The following is a 21,814-nucleotide window of genomic DNA, read 5'->3' on the forward strand; positions in this document are numbered from 1 at the left end:
CTCATTAGCTGGTGTCTCTCTCTCCTACATCTTCAGTTTCTCCTTTTCATGTCCCTTTTATTAAAAAGGTATGTATCTCTATCTAAAAAATAACTTTTCTCTACCCTACTTTTCCCTTAAATGCCAGTATATCTCCCTCCTTTATCACTAAACCTAAACAATTTTCTACTACTCATATGTAGTTCCTGTATGTTCTTGTACCTCATGAGTTTTGCTCCTCCTAATTTCCTAATACTATTTCTGCTAACATTGCTAATCTTCTAACCGTAAATCCAATGCTTATGCCATATTGCTATGGTCTATGACACTTTTTATATGAAACCCTTTCTTCTTTTGCTTCTGTTTCTTTAACTGTGTTTTCATCGTTTTTTAAAAAAGTGAGCTCTAGTTTCCTTCAGTGTTGATCATCCACAGGGTTCCATAATTTTGCCCTTTGCTTCTCCCTCTGCATGCTTTCTCTAGAAACTTAACCTATTCCTGTGATTTTATTTACCTTCTGTGTGCTGATATCTTAAGTATCAGTAAGTCTAGCAATGACTGCTCTCCCTTTCTGTAAGAATCTCTTGCCAATTGTTTTCTAGAAATCTATATTTGACTATTTTGGAGGGATATAGGGTTCAACATTTCTAAAATAAATTTAGTTCTTCATGCAAATTCCCCTGTTTTTAAACACTATCTCTGTTAATGATATCAGAATTCAACTAATTTTTCAGACCTGAATCTCTATAGTTAATCTTTGCATGTTTTTATCCTTAATTCAGGTTCATGTGATCCGAGAGGTAGCTTCCATGGCTCAGGAGAAGCTGGGAGTGTCCTGTGAAGTCATTGATCTGAGGACTATAATACCTTGGGATGTGGATACAGTTTGCAAGGTATGAATATAGTGTGATAGAGTATCATTTCCTCAAAATCTTGGGCCAGATTTGTTGGTTGTTTGCAAAGAATTATTTTGAAATTTTAAGCTTTATGAGAGTTTTCAACTGATTAAAATACCTCAAAGTTTACACCATGAATGAAATGAGTGCTGTCTAGTCAGCTTAATGCTCAAGGAAACAAATCACTTTAGGTTTATTCCCTTCTGTAGTTCTGTGTTGAAAATATTATAAAACTGTCCTTCATGCACCCAGCTAGTTTTGAGTTGTGTGAATAGTAGAGTAGTGCAAATAGCATATCAGGGATATTGAAGTCACCTGTGTTTTTAACTTATTATTATTGTTTATGGTTTGATATCTAGGTTTAATATAGTCAGCTAAATGGTTTGGCTGCATTTTTATTCGTTTCTTGTCCAAAAGAGATGGAAATGGATTATTTTAACAACTCTCTTTGCATAGCCTTAATACTGTGGATCACAATTTGAATGCTATGTTGTGGGATTCTGGCTACTCTGATTCAGTTTTCTATCAAAGTAGTCTCTTTACATCCTGCTCTCAAGAATGTAGTTTAGTTCTTACTTACTTGGCTATAATCAGTATCTTTGTATGAAGATAAAAAGTCTAGATAAAGTAAAGTGCATCTTTTCCCATGTTGGTATATAGGGAAGGTCAGGCTCTTTTTTTTGTGATGGTCTTATCTCCTAAAGTTTAGGTAACACTGCATACATTATTTTTTCTCTTACTTTACTATTACAGTCATTGAATACTAGTAAGGACTTTTTTTTTTTTTTACACTGATAAATGGAAAAATTCTAGTTTTTAATTTTTTTTTTTTTTTTTGAGGGCATCTCTCATATTTATTGAACAAATGGTTGTTAACGACAATAAAATTCTGTATAGGGGAGTCAATGCTCAATGCACAATCATTAATCCACCCCAAGCCTAATTTTCGTCAGTCTCCAATCTTCTGAGGCATAACAAACAAGTTCTTACATGAAGAACAAATTCTTACATAATGAATAAGTTACATAGTGAACAGTACAAGGGCAGTCATCACAGAAACTTTCGGTTTTGCTCATGCATTATGAACTATAAACAGTCAGTTCAAATATGAATACTCATTTGGTTTTTATACTTGATTTATATGTGGATACCACATTTCTCTCTTTATTATTATTATTTTTAATAAAATGCTGAAGTGGTAGGTAGATACAAGATAAAGGTAGAAAACATAGTTTAGTGTTGTAAGAGAGCAAATGTAGATGATCAGGTGTGTGCCTGTAGACTATGTGTTAATCCAAGCTAGACATGGGCAATAAAACATCCACGTATGCAGAAGATTTCTCTCAGAACAGGGGGGGTGAGGTTCGAAGCCTCACCTCTGTTGATCCCCCATTTCTCACCTGATGGCCCCCCTGCGACTGTGCCTGTCTTAGGTTGTTCCTCCCTTGAGGAATCTTACCCGTCTCTGGCTAACCAGTCATCTTCCGGGGCCATACAGGGAAATGTGAAGTTGGTAAGTGAGAGGGAAGCCTTATTGTTTGAAAAGGTTAGCTTTTTACTTCTTTGCATATTTATGCCCTGTGGCTTCTATGCCCAGCATTTGTCTTGAGGTATCTTTACCACTTGGAAGAATTATGATACTCGGTAAATTTGATATGAGGCACGAATTCTATTGAAGGGTTGTAATTAGGAAGGAAGAAGAAAAGCTATAGAAGTAGCAGGCGGAAGAAAACATGGGAAGATTGATTATTTCTTTGACATATGTTCTTGTAGTGTACTTCAGCATGTATAGGTTTTAAGCGACTACTTAAATTGCGCACACACATTAACATAATGGGAGTATAGTTACATAACCAAAGCATATCTGTAATTACCAGCCATCTCCAGTGAAACCAAGAAAACCAGTTAGGCACCTTAGGCATTTGTGAAAACTTATCTATGATATGGTGGAAATTGTCCAACTGAACTTGAACAGTCTGAGAGAAATCAGACAAATTAAAACAACCCATTCCTGGGGAATGTTCACATCCCTTATGTTCTTTTAACAGTAAATAGTCTGTAGTTGTAAGATTTTGGAGCACTACAATTTGCACTTCTCCTAATTCTTGGTTGAGTTCCAACAGTATAGACCCAGTCAAATTTGTTGTTTTACTGTATGCACAGGCCAGCTTAGATATCTCCTTCTTCATTCCCATGGCAAGTCCAGGAACTGGTGGGATGAGTGCATCTACAGCTGTAGCAGTGCGTGGATCTTTGTTGGGTTTTTTGATGATCATCTTCTGGCATGAGTCTTCCAGAGAGTGCAGATGTTGGAAGTTCTCTTTCATATCGTATCTTAGTTCATTTTCGGGATAGCCAAATTAGGCTTTGATCTTCTGTATAGACGCAAACAGACCCTTTGCCTACACTTTTATATGCCCTTTATACCCTTGTGTAGAACTCACTGGAGGTTACCACACAGGAACTGCCCTTTTTTTTTTTTTTTGCTTTCTTTTTGGTATCACTAATCTACACTTACATGACGAATATTATGTTTACTAGGCTCTCCCCTATACCAGGTCTCCCCCATAAACCCCTTTACAGACACTGTCCATCAGCATAGCAAAATGTTGTAGAATCACTACTTGCCTTCTCTGTGTTGTACAGCCCTCCCTTTTCTCCTACCCCCCCATGCATGTTAATCTTAACACCCCCCTACTTCTCCCCCCCTTATCCCTCCCTACCCACCCATCCTCCCCAGTCCCTTTCCCTTTGGTGCCTGTTAGTACATTCATGAGTTCTGTGATTCTAGTGCTGTTTTGTTCCTTCAGTTTTTCCTTTGTTCTTATATTCCACAGATAAGTGAAATCCTTTGGTATTTCTCTTTCTCCGCTTGGCTTGTTTCACTGAGCATAATACCCTCCAGCTCCATCCATGTTGCTGCAAATGATTGGATTTTCCCTTTTCTTATGGCTGAGTAGTATTCCATTGTGTATATGTACCACATCTTCTTTATCCATTCATCTATTGATGGACATTTAGGTTGCTTCCAATTCTTGGCTATTGTAAATAGTGCTGCAATAAACATAGGGGTGCATCTGTCTTTCTCAAACTTGATTGCTGCGTTCTTAGGGTAAATTCCTAGGAGTGGAATTCCTGGGTCAAATGGTAAGTCTGTTTTGAGCATTTTGATGTACCTCCATACTGCTTTCCACAATGGTTGAACTAACTTACATTCCCACCAGCAGTGTAGGAGGGTTCCCCTTTCTCCACAGCCTCGCCAACATTTGTTGTTGTTTGTCTTTTGGATGGCAGCCATCCTTACTGGTGTGAGGTGATACCTCATTGTAGTTTTAATTTGCATTTCTCTGATAATTAGTGATGTGGAGCATCTTTTCATGTGTCTGTTGGCCATCTGTATTTCTTTTTTGGAGAACTGTCTGTTCAGTTCCTCTGCCCATTTTTAATTGGGTTATTTGTTTTTTGTTTGTTGAGGCGTGTGAGCTCTTTATATATTCTGGACATCAAGCCTTTATCGGATGTGTCATTTTCAAATTCTCCCATACTGTAGGGATCCTTCTTGTTCTATTGATGGTGTCTTTTGCTGTACAGTAGCTTTTCAGCTTAATATAGTCCCACTTACTCATTTTTGCTGTTGTTTTCCTTGCCCGGGGAGATATGTTCAAGAAGAGGTCACTCATGTTTATGTCTAAGAAGTTTTCGCCTATGTTTTCTTCCAAGAGTTTAATGGTTTCATGGCTTACATTCAGGTCTTTGATCCATTTTGAGTTTACTTTTGTATATGGGGTTAGACAATGGTCCAGTTTCATTCTCCTACATGTAGCTGTCCAGTTTTGCCAGCACCACCTGTTGAAGAGACTGTCATTTCCCCATTGTATGTCCATGGCTCCTTTATCAAATATTAATTGACCATATATGTCTGGGTTAATGTCTGGATTCTTTAGTCTGTTCCATTGGTCTGTGGCTCTGCTCTTGTGCCAGTACCAAATTGTCTTGATTACTATGGCTTTATAGTAGAGCTTGAAGTTGGGGAGTGAGATCCCCCCTACTTTATTCTTCTTTCTCAGGATTGCTTTGGCTATTCGGGGTCTTTGGTGTTTCCATATGAATTTTTGAATTATTTGTTCCAGTTCATTGAAGAATGTTGCTGGTAGTTTCATAGGGATTGCATCAAATCTGTATATTGCTTTGGGCAGGATGGCCATTTTGACGATATTAATTTTTCCTAGCCACGAGCATGGGATGAGTTTCCATCTGTTAGTGTCCTCTTTAATTTCTCTTAAGAGTGACTTGTAGTTTTCAGAGTATAAGTCTTTCACTTCTTTGGTTAGGTTTATTCCTAGGTATTTTATTTTTTTTGATGCAATTGTGAATGGAGTTGTTTTCCTGATTTCTCTTTCTGTTGGTTCATTGTTAGTATATAGGAAAGCCACAGATTTCTGTGTGTTGATTTTGTATCCTGCAACTTTGCTGTATTCCGATATCAGTTCTAGTAGTTTTGGGGTGGAGTCTTTTGGGTTTTTTATGTACAGTAACATGTCATCTGCAGATAGTGACAGTTTAACTTCTTCTTTACCAATCTGGATTCCTTGTATTTCTTTGTTTTGTCTGATTGCCGTGGCTAGGACCTCCAGTACTATGTTAAATAACAGTGGAGAGAGTGGGCATCCTTGTCTAGTTCCCGATCTCAGAGGAAATGCTTTCAGCTTCTCGCTGTTCAATATAATATTGGCTGTGGGTTTATCATAGATGGCCTTTATTATGTTGAGGTACTTGCCCTCTATTCCCATTTTGCTGAGAGTTTTTAACATGAATGGATGTTGAACTTTGTCAAGTGCTTTTTCAGCATCTGTGGAGATGATCATGTGGTTTTTGTCCTTCTTTTTGTTCATGTGATGGATGATGTTGATGGACTTTCGAATGTTGTACCATCCTTGCATCCCTGGGATGAATCCCACTTGGTCATGGTGTATGATCCTTTTGATGTATTTTTGAATTCGGTTTGCTAATATTTTGTTCAATATTTTTGCATCTATGTTCATCAGGGATATTGGTCTGTAATTTTCTTTTTTGGTGGGGTCTTTGCCTGGTTTTGGTATTAGGGTGATGTTAGCTTCATAGAATGAGTTTGGGAGTATCCCCTCCTCCTCTATTTTTTGGAAAACTTTAAGGAGAATGGTATTATGTCTTCCCTGTATGTCTGATAAAATTCCGAGGTAAATCCATCTGGCCCGGGGGTTTTGTTCTTTGGTAGTATTTTGATTACCGCTTCAATTTCGTTGCTGGTAATTGGTCTGTTTAGATTTTCTGTTTCTTCGTGGGTCAATCTTGGAAGGTTATATTTTTCTAGGAAGTTGTCCATTTCTCCTAGGTTTCCCAGCTTGTTAGCATATAGGTTTTCATAGTATTCTCCAATAATTCTTTGCATTTCTGTGGGGTCCGTCGTGATTTTTCCTTTCTCGTTTCTGATACTGTTGATTTGTGTTGACTCTCTTTTCTTCTTAATAAGTCTGGCTAGAGGCTTATCTATTTTGTTTATTTTCTCGAAGAACCAGCTCTTGGTTTCATTGATTTTTGTTATTGTTTTATTCTTCTCAATTTTATTTATTTCTTCTCTGATCTTTATTATGTCCCTCCTTCTGCTGACTTTAGGCCTCATTTGTTCATCTTTTTCCAATTTCGATAATTGTGACTTTAGACTATTCATTTGGGATTGTTCTTCCTTCTTTAAATATGTGTGGATTGCTATATACTTTTCTCTGAAGACTGCTTTTGCTGCATCCCGCAGAAGTTGGGGCTTTGTGTTGTTGTCATTTGTTTCCATATATTGCTTGATCTCTATTTTGATTTAGTTGTTGATCCATTGATTATTTAGGAGCATGTTTTTAAGCCTCCATGTGTTTGTGAGCCTTTTTGCTTTCTTTATACAATTATTTCTAGTTTTATACCTTTGTTTTCTGAAAAGTTGGTTGGTAGAATTTCAGTCTTTTTGAACTTACTGAGGCTCTTTTTGTGGCCTAGTATGTGGTCTATTCTGGAGAATGTTCCATGTGCAGTTGAGGAGAATGTGTATCCTGTTGCTTTTGGATGTAGAGTTCTGTAGATGTCTATTAGGTCCATCTGTTCTAGTGTGTTGTTCAGTGCCTCTGTGTCCTTACTTATTTTCTGTATGGTGGATCTGTCCATTGGAGTGAGTGGTGTGTTGAAGTCTCCTAAAATGAATGCATTGCATTCTATTTCCTCCTTTAGTTCTGTTAGTATTTGTTTCACATATGCTGGTGCTCCTGTGTTGGGTGCATATATATTTAGAATGGTTATATCCTCTTGTTGGACTGACCCCTTTATCATTACATCATGTCCTTCTTTATCTTTTGTTACTTTCTTTGTTTTGAAGTCTATTGTGTCTGATACTAGTACTACAACCCCTGCTTTTTTCTCCCTGTTGTTTGCATGAATTATCTTTTTCCATCCCTTGACTTTTAGTCTGTGCATGTCTTTGGGTTGGTGGTGAGTCTCTTGTAAGCAGCATGTAGATGGGTCTTGCTTTTTTATCCGTTCAATCACTCTGTGTGTTTTGATTGGTGCATTCAGCCCATTTTCATTTAGGGTGATTATTGAAAGATATGTACTTATTGCCATTGCAGGCTTTAGATTCATAGTTACCAAAAGTTCAAGGTTAATTTTTTTACTATCTAAGAGTCTAACTTACCTCTCTTAATATGCTGTTACAAACACAATGTAAAGGTTCTTTTTTTTCCTCCTCCTTTTTCTTCCTCCTCCATTCTTTATGTATTAGGTATCATATTCTGTGTTCTTTGTCTATACCTTGATTGACTTTGGGGATAGTTATTTTAATTATGCATTTGCTTAGTAATTAGCTGTTCTACTTTCTTTGGTGTGGTTTTATTTCCTCTGGTAACAGGTATTAAACCTTAGGAACACTTCTGTCTATAGCAGTCTGTCCAAAATAGACTGTAGAGATGGTTTGTGGGAGGTAAATTCTCTCAGCTTTTGCTCATCTGGAAATTATTTAATCCTTCCTTCAAATTTAAATGATAATCTTGCCAGATAAAGTAATCTTGGTTCCAGGCCCTCCTGCTTCATGGCATTAAATACATCATGCCACTCCCTTCTGGCCTGTAAGGTTTCTGCTGAGAAGTCCGATGTTAACGTGATGGGCTTTCCTTTGTATGTGATTTTATTTCTCTCTCTGGCTGCTTTTAATAGTCTGTCCTTATCCTTGATTTTTGTCAATTTAATTATTTTATGTCTTGGTGTTTTCTTCCTTGGGTCCCTTGTGTTGGGATATCTGTGGTTCTCCATGGCCTGAGGGACTATCTCCTTCCCCAGATTGGGGAAGTTTTCAGCAACTACCTCCTCAAAGATACTTTCTTTCCCTTTCTCTCTCTCCTCTTCTTCTGGTGTCCCTATAATGCGAATATTGTACTGTTTGGATTGGTCACACAGTTCTGTCAATATTCTTTCATTCTTAGAGATCCTTTTTTCTCTGTGGGCCTCAGGTTCTTTGTATTCCTCTTCTCTAGTTTCTATTTCATTTATCATGTCCTCCACCATATCCAACCCACTTTTAATACCCTCCGTTGTGTTCTTCAACGATTGGATCTCCGACCCGAATTCATTCCTGAATTCCTGGATGTCTTTCCGTACCTCTATTAGCATGTTGATTTTTATTTTGAACTCCCTTTCAGGAAGAGTCATGAGGTCCATGTCATTTAAGTCTTTCTCCAGAGTTATATTAATAATTTACTCTGGACCAGGTTCCTTTGGTGCTTCATATTTGTATATGGTGCCCTCTAGTGTCCAGAAGCTCTAATCTGGAGCTGCTCAGCCCCTGAAACAATGTTGGGGGTCCCAGGGGAGCGGTTTTGGTGCCTGAGGGGAGGAAAGAGCTGTTTTTTTCTTCCCTGCTGCTATGCCTGCCTCTACTGCCTGAACCTGTGGGCCGAGCACACAGGTATAAGCTTTTGTCCCAGATTAGCTGGATATGGATCCCTGCTTTCCACAAGCAGCTGGAATCTCAGTCTCTCCAGGAATTCTCCCTATATTAACTTTCCAACCCGGTAGTCATGCAAGTCTCATGAAAGCTCCATGAAATGTAGGTTTGTGCTCCCAGAGCAGATCTCCAGAGCTAGGTATACAGGAGTCCCAGGCCTTCCACTCCCTCCCTGTTCTGTTTCTCTTACACCTGCCGATGAGCTGGGGTGGGGGAAGAGCTTGGGTCCTACTGGGCTACGGCTCTGGTACAGTACCGCAGTCGGTGAGTTCTGCTCTTTTCTCCAGGTGTGTGCAGTGTGGCGCAGTTCTCTTTCCTGTTGCTCTCTCCGGATTAGTTGCACCAACTATATTTTCTAATTGTATACGGTTTTAGGAGGAAGCCTCTGTCTTTTTTCTCACGCTGCCATCTTTAATCTATGAGTTCTTTATATATTTTGGATGTTAACCCCTTGTGAGATATGTCATTTACAAATATATTCTCCCATACTGTAGGATGCCTTCTTTTTCTGCTGATAGTGTCCTTTGCTGTACAGAAGCTTTTTAGCATGATGTATTCCCATTTGTTCATTTTTGATTTTTTTTTCCCCTTGCCCCAGGAGATACGTTCAGGAAAAGTTGCTTATGTTTATATTCAAGAGGTTTTTGTCTATGTTGTCTTCTAAGAGTTTTTATGGTTTCATGATTTACATTCAGGTCTTTGATCCATTTCGAGTTTACTTTTGTGTATGAGGTTAGATAATAATCCAGTTTCATTCTCTTACATGTATCTGTCCAGTTTTGCCAACATCATCTGTTGAATAGGCTGTCATTTCCCCATTGTATATCCATGGCTCCTTTATTGTATATTAATTGGCCATATTTGGTTGGGTTAGCGCTGTGTTTTATGACAAATGTCTTCTGACAAATTTATATCTATCAGCTTTATTCATTACATGTTAAACTGAACACCAAAGTGCATCTTTTGGAATACCTAATCAAGAAAGACCTGTTAAAGGTAATAATGATTTATTGGACATATACATTAGCATACTGTGCATAGTAATATGACTTGGGGACAGTTGAGAATTGGTTATTTTAATCTGAATTTAACTATGATTTAAAATCATAGTCATACTTTTTGCTTAAGCCTTGAAGCATTGCTTGGGCATTATAAGCCTGAAAATTTGCTTGGGCAAAGAGAAACAAACAAAGTTTTTGAATTTTCTCAGGGAAGCTACGAAATTAGAGACTTGAGTGGACCTAAAAACTGTAACCAATTTATCTATTCAGTTCCGAACCTGGTAATTAGAAGCTAAGCTAGAAGCCTTCGCAAGTGGAATAGAAATCCTCAGTTTTGAGGTGCTTAGGTGACAGAGACCTGCTCTGGGGAGTGGGGATATGGGTAAAGGTGGAGTGGCTCAAGAACATCCGTGATGAGAGCTGAATGCTCTGAAATGAGTGGTGAATCTACAGTGATCTGCAGCTGCTTTTTCCTTGGTGTCATCTGCTAATTAAGCCTCAGCGAGAAGCCAGTTATTCAGGTGTGTAGAACTCACCCTTCATTGGACTGTAATGACAGAATTGGAAACTTAAGAGGTCGTAAACACACAGTTGACTTGCCTCTCAAGATATTTGCCAAATTCCAAAGCTATGTATGGTGGGAACTAAGCAGAAAATACCTGAAAAGCTGAGCCATTGGTTAAGGTTGAACTGATAAATACCATTCACACTCTCAATTAAAAGCGGTGGAGTCTGGTCTTAGGATTGGATGCAAATCAGAAGTAGATCAAACTTTCCCAAATCCACAACACAGCCTCTACCCATATCAGATCCTTACTGGGTTAATGCAATTTACCTTCTGCTCTGTCTACCCAGCAGAACAGGAAGTCAGTTTTCCCATCATCTGGAACCTCTGAATCAGCATTTTAAAAAAAGGTTAAGTATATGAAGAGGTAGGACCATTTGCTCAAAAAACCAAGAGAAAATACAAACACTGGCAGAAACACAGGTGATCCAGATATTGGAGTTAGCAGACAAAGACTTTGTGATTATTATGTTTAGGAACTGTCTTGCCAATGGGTTTCAGCAAGTTCACATATGGATTCAATGTGACCAAAGAAAATGATGGTAAAACGTTCTTGGGGTGAAAGGGTTTATTACCCGGCTACCTCTCCTGGTGGTAGGTCAAGCACTAGCATCTCTGCCTCTGCCCAGAGCACTGGGCTGAGCTCTCTGTATTGTGCAATAATAGCTTATTGCCTATGGGGGTGGAGGCGGTAGCCTAGCAACAGGCCAGTTACATCATCAGGTGGTTTTTAGTTCAGTGAGGATCCTGGCCATAGGAACCCCAACTTCCCCACAGGAACATAGAGGAAAGGGAACAAAAGAAGTAAGAAGATAGAGAATTATCCTAGAGAATGTGTGTATGTGTGTTTCAGATATTGTAGAAGCCAAAACAGTTTGACATATTTACACATATTGGGCTTAGTAGATGATAGTACTAGATGAAGTAGAAGGCAAGTTAATAGAAAATGTCCATACTGAAGTAAACTGAAAAAAATAAGACTAAAACAGAAAAGACCATAAAACACACTTGGATCTGATTGGAAGGTCTGTCCCACATACAGTTTGAATTCCAGAAGGAGAAGAGATAATGAATTGGTCAGAAACAATATCATCAACATACTCAAGATACCTATAAGAAGGATATATTGAAAGAAGACCATATCCGTGTACACAGTGGAGTGACATCTTAAATTGCTGAAAATGCCAAGCTAGAGTTCTATACCCAATGCAAAGATACTTTTAAAGTTAAGATGAAAGAAAAAGTTAAGGCAAATAGAAATTGAGAGAATTCATCACCAGCACATTTTCACTAAAACAAACACTTATAAAGGAGTTACTTAAAAGGAAAAAATGATCCTGGAAGAAAGTCAGGATGGGCTTATAGGGGCTTAATTTTCTGTTCTAGGATTAAGTGTTAAATTTTTATTAGATTATAATAAGTCAAGGATACATGTTGTAACCTGTAGAGTTAGCAACTGAAATAGTGAAAGTAAATCCAGAAAGGTAAAAAGGGAATTGTAGATTAATACAAATATTTGGTTAAACTAAAAGAAAGGAAAATGTATACAAAAAACAGGTGTCAATAGGAAGCAGTAAGATGACAGATACCCAGGTATATATGTAATTAAATTAAATGCAAATGGGTTAAATGATCCTAGTGAAATCCTGATTGTCAGACTTGATTAAAAAACACCACCAAAAGCATGCACCTTAAAAGACACATGTTTTAAATATAAGGACACAGAAAAGTTGAAAGGGACAGAAAATATTTATGTAGTTGTACTAACTTCAAATAAAGTTTTTAAGGCAAGAAGCACAACTAGAAATAAAGAGGAACATTTCATAATTCTAGTGGAATTAGTCCACCATGAAGATGTCAGTCTTAAATCTTCCACCCTAAATAGTGTAGTATGGCTTTAAGATGTATAAAACAAATAAAATATGAAACTACAAGGAGATATAGACATATCCACAATCATAGTGGGAGACTTTGACATCCCTCTTAAAAATTGATCAAAGAGATAATGGTAAATATATAGAAGATCTGAGCACACAGTTAATAAGTCTGTCCTCATTGTATATCCAGATGTGCAAGAAATCATCTTTTTTTATTGAAGAATAATTGACCTACAATATTGTATTCATTTCAAGTGCATAATGTAGTGATTCGATATTTATATACATCATGAAATTGTTACCAAAGAAGTCTGGCTCAATTGAATATGAAACATTTGTCAAAATTGACCAGATGCTGGGACATAAACATAACCTTAACAAATTTCAAAAGTTTCAAGTCCTTTAGAGTATGTCTGACAATACTGGAATCTAGTTAGAAAAAGACAACTGGAAAAGTCCCAACTTCCTACAAATTAAATAATTTACATTTACCCATGGGTTGTTAAGATAAACAGGAATTAGTACTTCTATTGAACTGAATGGTTATGAAGATGCATATCACAAGTTTCAGGATTCAGCTAAAGTCATGCTAGAGGGAACTTTTAAGAGAACTGGTAATGTTTGTAAAACATTAAAAAGTCATATTAAGGGAGAAACTGAGTGATTCGTATGTGAGAACTTTATGCACAAAATCATAACATTATTCAGGCAGTTAATAAGATTCAAACAAACTGAAGCACATACCATGTTAATTGATTATAGGGTTAAGAATAGGTAAGGCAGTCTTGAAGAGAGCTGAAGGACTTAATTATCAAATGTGTTGTAACATTATAGTAATTACAATATTGTATTGGTATAAAGGTAGACAAATGGATCAGTGGAATAGACTAAAGAGTCCAAAAACAGAGTTGGTCATCTGATTCAGGACAAAGGTGACAGTGCAATTCAGAGAGGAAAAGGTGATGCTGAATAAATGATGCTGGTTTGTCGGGCACTGTGGAAGCCAATTATGTTAATCCTTAACCACTCAAACATCAATTCCAAGTGGACTGCAGATCTAATTATGAAAGAAAAATCATAAAGGTCTTGGGAGGATCACTGAATATTGTTATGATCTTGGGTAGGCAAAGATTTGTTGAACAAAACAAAAAAACACAAACACATATTAAAAAGGATGATAAAACTGGACATTAATATTAAAATATTTAGTCCTCAAAGGGCTCCAATAGGAGAGTAAATAGATTTGGAGAAACTGATGGAAATTTTTACCCTGAAATATAAAGAACTGCTATAATCAAAAGGAAAAACAGCCACATGTATATCCATGTAGATAGCCATGTATCCCAATAGATACTGGGCAAAAGGCTTGAGAAGGCTTTTCACAAAGGAAGACATCCAGATGGCCAATAAATACACGAAAAATTGCTCAATTGCTTTAATCATTAGGACATGGAAATTAAAACTATAATGCACAAGGCAGCAAAAAGATGTGAAGTAGGATGGCAGTTGAACACTTCCTCCCACATACACTCCTAGGGAGCAACTACAGCAAATACAGCTCACCTTGACAATGACCTGAAGACTGCAGAACAGACCGTCTACACCTGGGGAAGGAGAGAGACCCACACAGAGAAGGGTAAAATGGGAGACAGATCTGGACCCAAGCCCTTACTCCGTCTCAGCCCATAAGCAGGAGGGAGAGGAGTGGAGTAGAGAGGGGGATAAATACTCAGGAATCTGGCATACCTGGCCCTGGAGATCTGTTCTGCTAGAGTCCACATTGCAGTGGGCTTTGGTGATTAATGGGGCTGGACACCTGAGAGTTGGAGCACTCTGGGGGCTGAGATTCCTTTCCCTTGAGGAGGACCCGCATGCCCTGTCTGTCTCACTGAGGCCCAACACAGAGGGAGCAGTTTAAAAGATTTACCAGCAGTGGAAAGTGTTGCAGAGGGGTGGGAGTTGGAGGGAGCTCTTTCCAGAGAAGAAAGGGCAAGGAAACAATGCTTTCCCAGCCCTTATTCAGCCCAAATTTCGGATGCCCTTGGGAGCCAGCTCCAAAAAGCTCTGTCTTCCTCACTAGTGGCTCAACCCCATGGAGGTGCTCCTGTGGGCACTTGCCCACCCTCCTGCTCTGCTCAGCAGTGGTCTGACTTTGCCAGCTGGCAAACAGGGAGGGGATGACACTTTCCCACTTCTCCTTGTCTGCCATCAGTTCTCTTGGTCAGTGCTTGGGGGAGCCAGCTCTAAACTTCCCACCTCCCTTGCAGGCAGCCCGGCCCTGCAGTGGTGCTCCACTGTGTACCTGCCCTGCCCAGCCACTCGGCCCAGCAGCAGTCTGATTTTGTGACACGTAGAGAGGGCAGACACTTTCTCAGCTCTCCGGCTTTCCTGGCCCTCCAGGCCCTCCCTCAGCTCACCTGGACAAGTGCTTGTGGGAGCCAGCTCTAAACTCTCAAACTCAGTGTCTCATGGTGCACCTGTGCCAGCCAGCACACTTGTGCAGTGGAGGAAAAGAATAAAAAAGAAGTACTTTTAAATTGTGTTTGAAATAGAATGACCATAATTGTAATATAGACTGTTAGATAGTTAGGAAGCTGTCTATAAATCTTAGAGTAACCAGAAACCTAAAGCCTGTAATAGATACACAACAAATTTAAAAAAATAAATCCATTTACAAGAGTAAAGAAAACTGTCACATAACAATAGAATATAAGGAAGAAAGGATTAGAGGAGAATTACAAAAACAACCAGAAAACAATAAAATAACCATAAGTACATACCTATCAATAACTACCTTAAATATAGGTGGACTGAATGCACCAATCAAAAGACACAGGGTAGCAGAATGGATAAGAAATGAGACCCATGTATATGCTGCCTACAAGAGACTCATTTCAGACCTAAAGACATACATAGACTGAAAGTGAAGGAATGAAAAAAGATAGTTCATGCAAATAATAGGGAGAGAAAAGCAGGAGTAACAGTACTTATATCAGACAAAATAGACTTCAAGACAAAGAAAGTAATGAGAGACATTCCATAATGATAAAGGGGTCAGTTCAACAAGATGATATAAGAATTGTAAATACCTATGCACCCAACATAGGAACATTTAAATATGTAAAACAAATACTAACAGACCTAAAGGGAGAAATAGCAACACAGTCATATTAGGATATTTTAACACCCCACTTACATCAATGGATAGATCATCCAGACAGAAAAATTAAGGAAACAGATGTTGAATGACACGTTAGAACAGATGGGCTTAACAGATATTTACAGAACATTCCATCCAAAAGCAGCAGGATACACACTTTTCTCAAGTGCACATGGAATTTTCTCCAGATAGATCACATATTAGGACACAAAAAGAGCCTCAATAAATTAAAAAGAGATTAAAATTGTACCAGGAAAATTTTCAGATCACAGCAGTATGAAACTAGAAATCAGTCACATGAACAAAAAAGCCTACAAATACATGGAAGCTAAATAACATGTTCTAAATAATCAATGGATCAATGAACAAATCAAAACAGAATTCAGGCAATACATGGAGGCAAATGAAAACAAAAGTACAATGGTTTAAAATAAGTGAGATAAGCAAAAGTGGTTCTAAGAAAGAAGTACATAGCAATACAGGCCTACTTAAGAAACAAGAGCAGTCCCAGATAATCTAAAACTCACAACTAAAGAAACTAGAAAAATAAAAATGAAACCCTAAGGTAGAAGGAGGAGCATTAATAAAGATTAGAGCAGAAATAAATAAAATAGAGAAGAGTAAAACAACAGAAAAAAATCAATGAAACCAAGGGTTGTTTGAGAAAATAAACAAAATAGACAAACCCCTACCCAGACTTATCAAGGAAAAAAGAGAGTCTACACACATAAACAGAATCAGAAATAAGAAAGGAAAAATCACTATGGAAACAACAGAAATACAAAGAATTATGACAATACTATGAAAAATTATATGCAACAAACTGGATAACCTAGAAGAAATGGGCAACTTTCTAGAAAAATACAACCTTCCAAGGCTGATTCAGGAGAAAATCTGTAAAGACCAATTACCAGCAAGGAAATTGAATTGGCAATCAAAAAACTACCTAAGAACAAAACGCCTGGACCAGATGGTTTCACTGCTGAATTTTATCAAATATTTAGTGAAGACCTAATACCCATCCTCCTTAAAGTTTTCCAAAAAGTACAGGAGGAGGAAATACTCCCAAACTCATTCTATGAGGCCAACATCACTCTAATAACAAAACCAGGAAAAGACACCAGAAAAAAAGAAAATTACAGACCAATATGCCTGATGAAAATAGATGCAAAAATACTCAACAAAATATTAGGAAATCGAATTCAAAAATACATCAAAAAGATCATCCATCACAATCAAGTGGGATTCATCCCAGGGATGCCGGGGTATTACAACATTCAAAAATCCATCAACATCATCCATCACATCAACAAAAAGAAAGACAAAAACCACATGATCATCTCCATAGATGCTGAAACAGCATTTGACAAAATTCAACATCTGTTCATGATAAAAACTTTCAACAAAATGGGTATAGAGGGCAAGTACCTCAACATAATAAAGGCCATATATGACAACCCCCAACATTATACTTAACAGCATGAAGCTGAAAGCCTTTCCTTTAAGTTTGGGAATAAGACAAGATGACCACTCTCCTCACTTCTATTCAACATAGTTTTGGAGGTCTTAGCCATGGCAGTAAGAAAATTACAAAGAAATAAAAGGCATCCAGATTGGCAAGGAAGAAGTTAAACTGTCCCTGTTTGCAGATGACATATTGTACATAAAAAACCCTAAAGAATCCACTTGAAACTACTAGATCTAATACCTGAATTCAGCAAAGTTTCGGGATACAAAATTAATACACCAAAATCTGTTGCATTCCTATACACTAACGATGAACTAGAAGAAAGAGAAAGGGAAACCGTTCAATTCACAACTGTATCAAAAAGAATAAAATACCTTGGAATAAAACAAACCAAGGAAGTGAAAGACCTGTACTCTGAAAAGTACAAGACACTCATGAGAGAAATTAAAGAAGATACCAATAAATGGAAACACATCCCATGCTCATGGAGAGGAAGAATTAATATTGTCAAAATGACCATCCTACCTAAAGCAATCTACAGATTCAGTGCAATTCCTATCTAAATACCAAGAGCATTCTTCAACAAATTAGAGTAGATAGTTCTAAAATTCATTTGGAACCACAAAAGTCCTTGAAAAGTCAAAGCAGTCCTGAAAAGGAAGAATAAAGTGTGGGGAATTATGTACCCTGACTTCAAGCTCTACTACAAAGCCACACTAATCAAGACAATATGGTACTGGCACAAGAACAGACCCATAGACCAACGGAACAGCCTAGAGAGCCCAGATATAAACCCAAGCATATATGGTCAATTAATATACGATAAAGGAGCCATGGACATACAATGGGGAAATGACAGCCTCTTCAACAACTGGTGTTGGCAATACTGGAAAGCTACATGCAAGAGAATGCAACTGGATTATTGTCTAACCCCATACACAAAAGTAAACTCAAAATGGATCAAAGACCTGAATGTAAGTCATGAAAGCATAAAACTCTTAGACGGCAACATAGGCAAAAATCTTCTGAATATAAGCATGAGCAACTTCCTCCTGAATGCATCTCTTTGAGCAGGGGAAACAAAGCAAAAATGAACTCATGGGACTATATCAAACTAAAAAGTTTCTGTATGGCAAAGGACACCATCAACAACAAAAAGGCATCCTACAGTATGGGAAAATATATTTGTAAATGACATATCTGACAAAGGGTTAACATCCAAAATATATAAAGAACTCACATGCCTCAACATCCAAAAAGCGAATAACCCGATTGAAAAATGGGCAGAGGATATGAGGAGACAATTCTCCAAAGAAGAAATTCACATGTCGAACAGATACATGAAAAGATGCTCCACATCACTAATCATCAGGGAAATACAAATTAAAACCACAATGAGATATCACCTCACATCATTAAGGATGGCCAGCATAAAAAAGACTAAGAACACCAAGTGCTGGCGAGCATGCAGAGAAAGGGAACCTTCCCACACTGCTGGTGGGAATGTAAGCTAGTTCAACCATTGTGGAAAGCAATGTGGAGGTTCCTCAAAAAACTAAAAACAGAAATACCATTTGACCCGGGAATCCCACTCCTTGGAATTTACCCAAAAAATACAACTTCTCAATTCAAAAAGACATATGCACCCCTATGTTTATTGCAGCACTATTTACAATAGCCAAGATATGGAAGCCACCTAAGTGCCCATCAGTAGATGAATGGATAAAGAAGGGTTGATACATATGCATAATGGAATACTATGCAGCCATAAGAAAGAAACAAATCCTACCATTTGCAACAGCATGGATGGAGCTAGAGGATATTATGTTCAGTGAAATAAGCTATGCGGAGAAAAAAAGTGCCAAATGATTTCCCTCATTTTTGGAGTGTAACAATGAAGCAAAACTGAAGGAACAAAATAGCAGACTCACAGACTCCAAAAGGGACTAGCGGTTACCAAAGGGGAGGGGCGGGGAAGGCGGGTGGTGTGGGAGGGAGAAGGGGATTGAGGGGTGTTATGTTTAGTACGCAGGGTGTGGGGGCCATGGGGAACACAGTGTAGCACAGAGAAGGCAAATAGTGAATCTGGCATGTTGCTACACTGATAGACAGTGATGGCATTGGTGTATGGGTGGGGACTTGATAATATGGGTAAATGTAGTAACTACATTGTTTTTTCATGTTCATAAGAGTGTATATCAATAGTACCTTAATAAAAAATTAAGAAAAAAAAGCATTTGACAAAATTCAACAACCTTTCATGATAAAGGCTCTCAACAAAATGGGTTTAGCAGGATTGTACCTCAGCATAATAAAGGCCATATACAACAAACCCACAGCTAACATCATACTGAATGGTGAAAAGCTGAAGCACTTCCTTTATAATCAGGAACAAGACAGGATCTCACCACTTTTACTCAACATAATACTGGAGGCCCTAGCTGCAGCGTTCAGACAAGATAAAGAGATAAAAGGCATTCATATTGGTAAGGAAGAAGTAAAATTGTCACTATTTGCAGATGACATGATGCTGTATATAGAAAACCCTAAGACCTCCACCAAAAAACTGGTAGAATTAGTAACTGGATTCAGCAAAATCACTGAATACAAAATCAGTATACAGAAATCTGATGCATTCCTATACACTAGCAATGAACTAGCAGAAAGAGAATTCAGGAAAACTGTTCCATTTACAGTTGCATCAAACAGAATAAATACCTAGGAATAAACCTAAGGAGGTGAAAGACCAGTACTCTAAAACCTATAAGAAACTGATAACAGAAATTGAGGAAGACACAAATAGATGGAAATCTATCCCATGCTCAGGGATAGGAAGAATTAATATTTTCAAAATGGTCATCTTGCCAAAAGCAATTTACAAATTCAATGCAATCCCTATCTGTATATCAACAGCATTTTTCAATGAGCTATACATAGCAAATAATTCTAAAATTCAGATGGAACCACAAAACACCCCAATCAGCCAAACAATCTTTTTTTAAGTATAATTTCCATTTAATGTTTTTTTTTTTTTTGCTTGCAGTAGTTTTTCTACAGTTCTTTAGGACTTAGCTCTTTACATGGGCTTTGGTGCAGGTCATGGAGCAGCACCCACAGGTCTAAATCAGTGTGGGGTGTTTGGTCCTTCTGTGCCTCACAAGAATGATTCCTGACTACCTTGTTGTGAATTGCACATCTCACACAGTAATGTAGCTTAGCATATAGCTTACGAAGCACGTAAGTGTTGAACACACTCGCTTCAGAAATACCCCTGGTAACAATGACCTCTACTATATTTTGAACGACAAACTTCTTAATGGCCTTGTCCTTGGGCAAACATTGTGTGCAGTTAGTCCAGTGGATAAGCTGCACATGGCCACAGCCCTTTCTATTGGTCCTTTTTCTCTTGGTCATGTTCTCAGGCCTGAGAGAGCCCAAAGCGATCTTGAGAAAGAAGATCAAATCGGGGGGTATTATGCTCCCTGACTTCAAGCTCTACTACAAAGCTACAGTAATCAAAATAGTGTGGTACTGGCACAAGAACAGACCCATAGATCAATGCAACAGAATAGAGTACCCAGATGTAAACCCACGTGTATATGGTGAATTAATATATCATAAAGGAACCATAAATATATGATGGGGAATAGTTCAATAAATGGTGTTGGGAAAGCCAGACAGCTACTTGCAAGAGAATTGAACTGCATTACTACCTAACCCCATAAACAAAAATAAACTTGAAGTGGATTGAAAACCTAAATATAAGACATGAGAACATAAAACTCTTAGAGGAAAACAGGCAAAAATCTCTTGAATGTAAGTATGAGCAATTTTTTTCTGGACTTGTTTCCCTGGGCAAGGGAAACAAAAGCAAAAATGAAGAAGTGGGACTACATCAAACTAAAAAGATTCTATACAGCAAAAGACACAATCAACACAACAAAAAGGCAATCTAAAGTATGAGAGAAGGTATTTGTAAATAGGATACCTCATAAGGGGCTAACATCCAAAATATATAAACAATTCATACAACTCACCACCAAAAAAACAAATAACCCAATTAAAAACTGGGTGGAGGACTTGAACTGACATTTGTTCAAAGAAGAAATACAGATGGCCAACAAGCACATGAAAAGATGCTCCACATCACTAATCATCAGGGAAATGCAAACCAAAAATACAGTAAGATATCATCTCACACCAGTCAGAAAGGCCACTATCCAAAAGAGAAGAAATAACAAGTGTTGTCAAGGATGCGGAGAATGGGAATCCTCTTACACTCTTGATGGGAATGTAAGTTAGTGCAGCCAGTATGGGAAGCAGTATGGAGGTGCCTCAAAAAAACTAAAACTAGAAATACGTATGATCCAGTAATTTCACTTCTAGAAATTTACCCAAGGAAAAAATCTCTTTCCAAAGGATACATGCACACCTGTGTTTATTGTTGCATTATTTACAATAGCCAAGGTAATGGAAGTAATCAAAGTATTCATGAATATATGAATAGATAAAGAGGCTGTACATACACACAATGGAATATTACCCATAAAAAGGAAAGAAATCCTGCCTTTTGTGACAATATGGGTGGACTTAGAGGGTATTAATGCTAAGTGAAATGCGCCATGCAGAGAAAAACAAATACCGTATGATTTCACTTATCTGTGGAATTTAAAAACAAAACAAAATAAAACAAAATGAACAAAACAGCAGTAGACTCATAGACACTAAAGTGACTGGTGGTTACTGTGGGGAAGGGTTGGGTTGGAGTGGGTGGATGAAATAGGAGATGGTGATAAAGATGCATAAAATCTCAGTCATAATATAAATTAGTCACTGATGAAAATACAGCATAGA

General features: G+C 37.8%; 1 protein-coding gene and 1 pseudogene across 6 annotated transcripts in view; one reads left to right on the plus strand and one right to left on the minus strand.

The window, feature by feature from the left end:
- The window catches only part of BCKDHB (branched chain keto acid dehydrogenase E1 subunit beta), a 290,212-nt gene that overhangs the window by 106,243 nt on the left and 162,155 nt on the right, over window positions 1-21,814 (plus strand). For all 6 annotated transcript variants that reach the window (XM_057489377.1, XM_057489375.1, XM_036918787.2 and 3 more), the window contains one exon: window positions 762-872. In XM_057489377.1, the coding sequence (XP_057345360.1) occupies window positions 762-872 (111 nt within the window). The remainder of the gene's footprint in view (window positions 1-761; window positions 873-21,814) is intronic.
- On the minus strand, window positions 20,037-20,374 carry LOC118929030 (40S ribosomal protein S26-like; annotated as a pseudogene).

Source organism: Manis pentadactyla, chromosome 12 (genome assembly GCF_030020395.1).
Source record: "Manis pentadactyla isolate mManPen7 chromosome 12, mManPen7.hap1, whole genome shotgun sequence".
NCBI lineage: Eukaryota > Metazoa > Chordata > Mammalia > Pholidota > Manidae > Manis > Manis pentadactyla.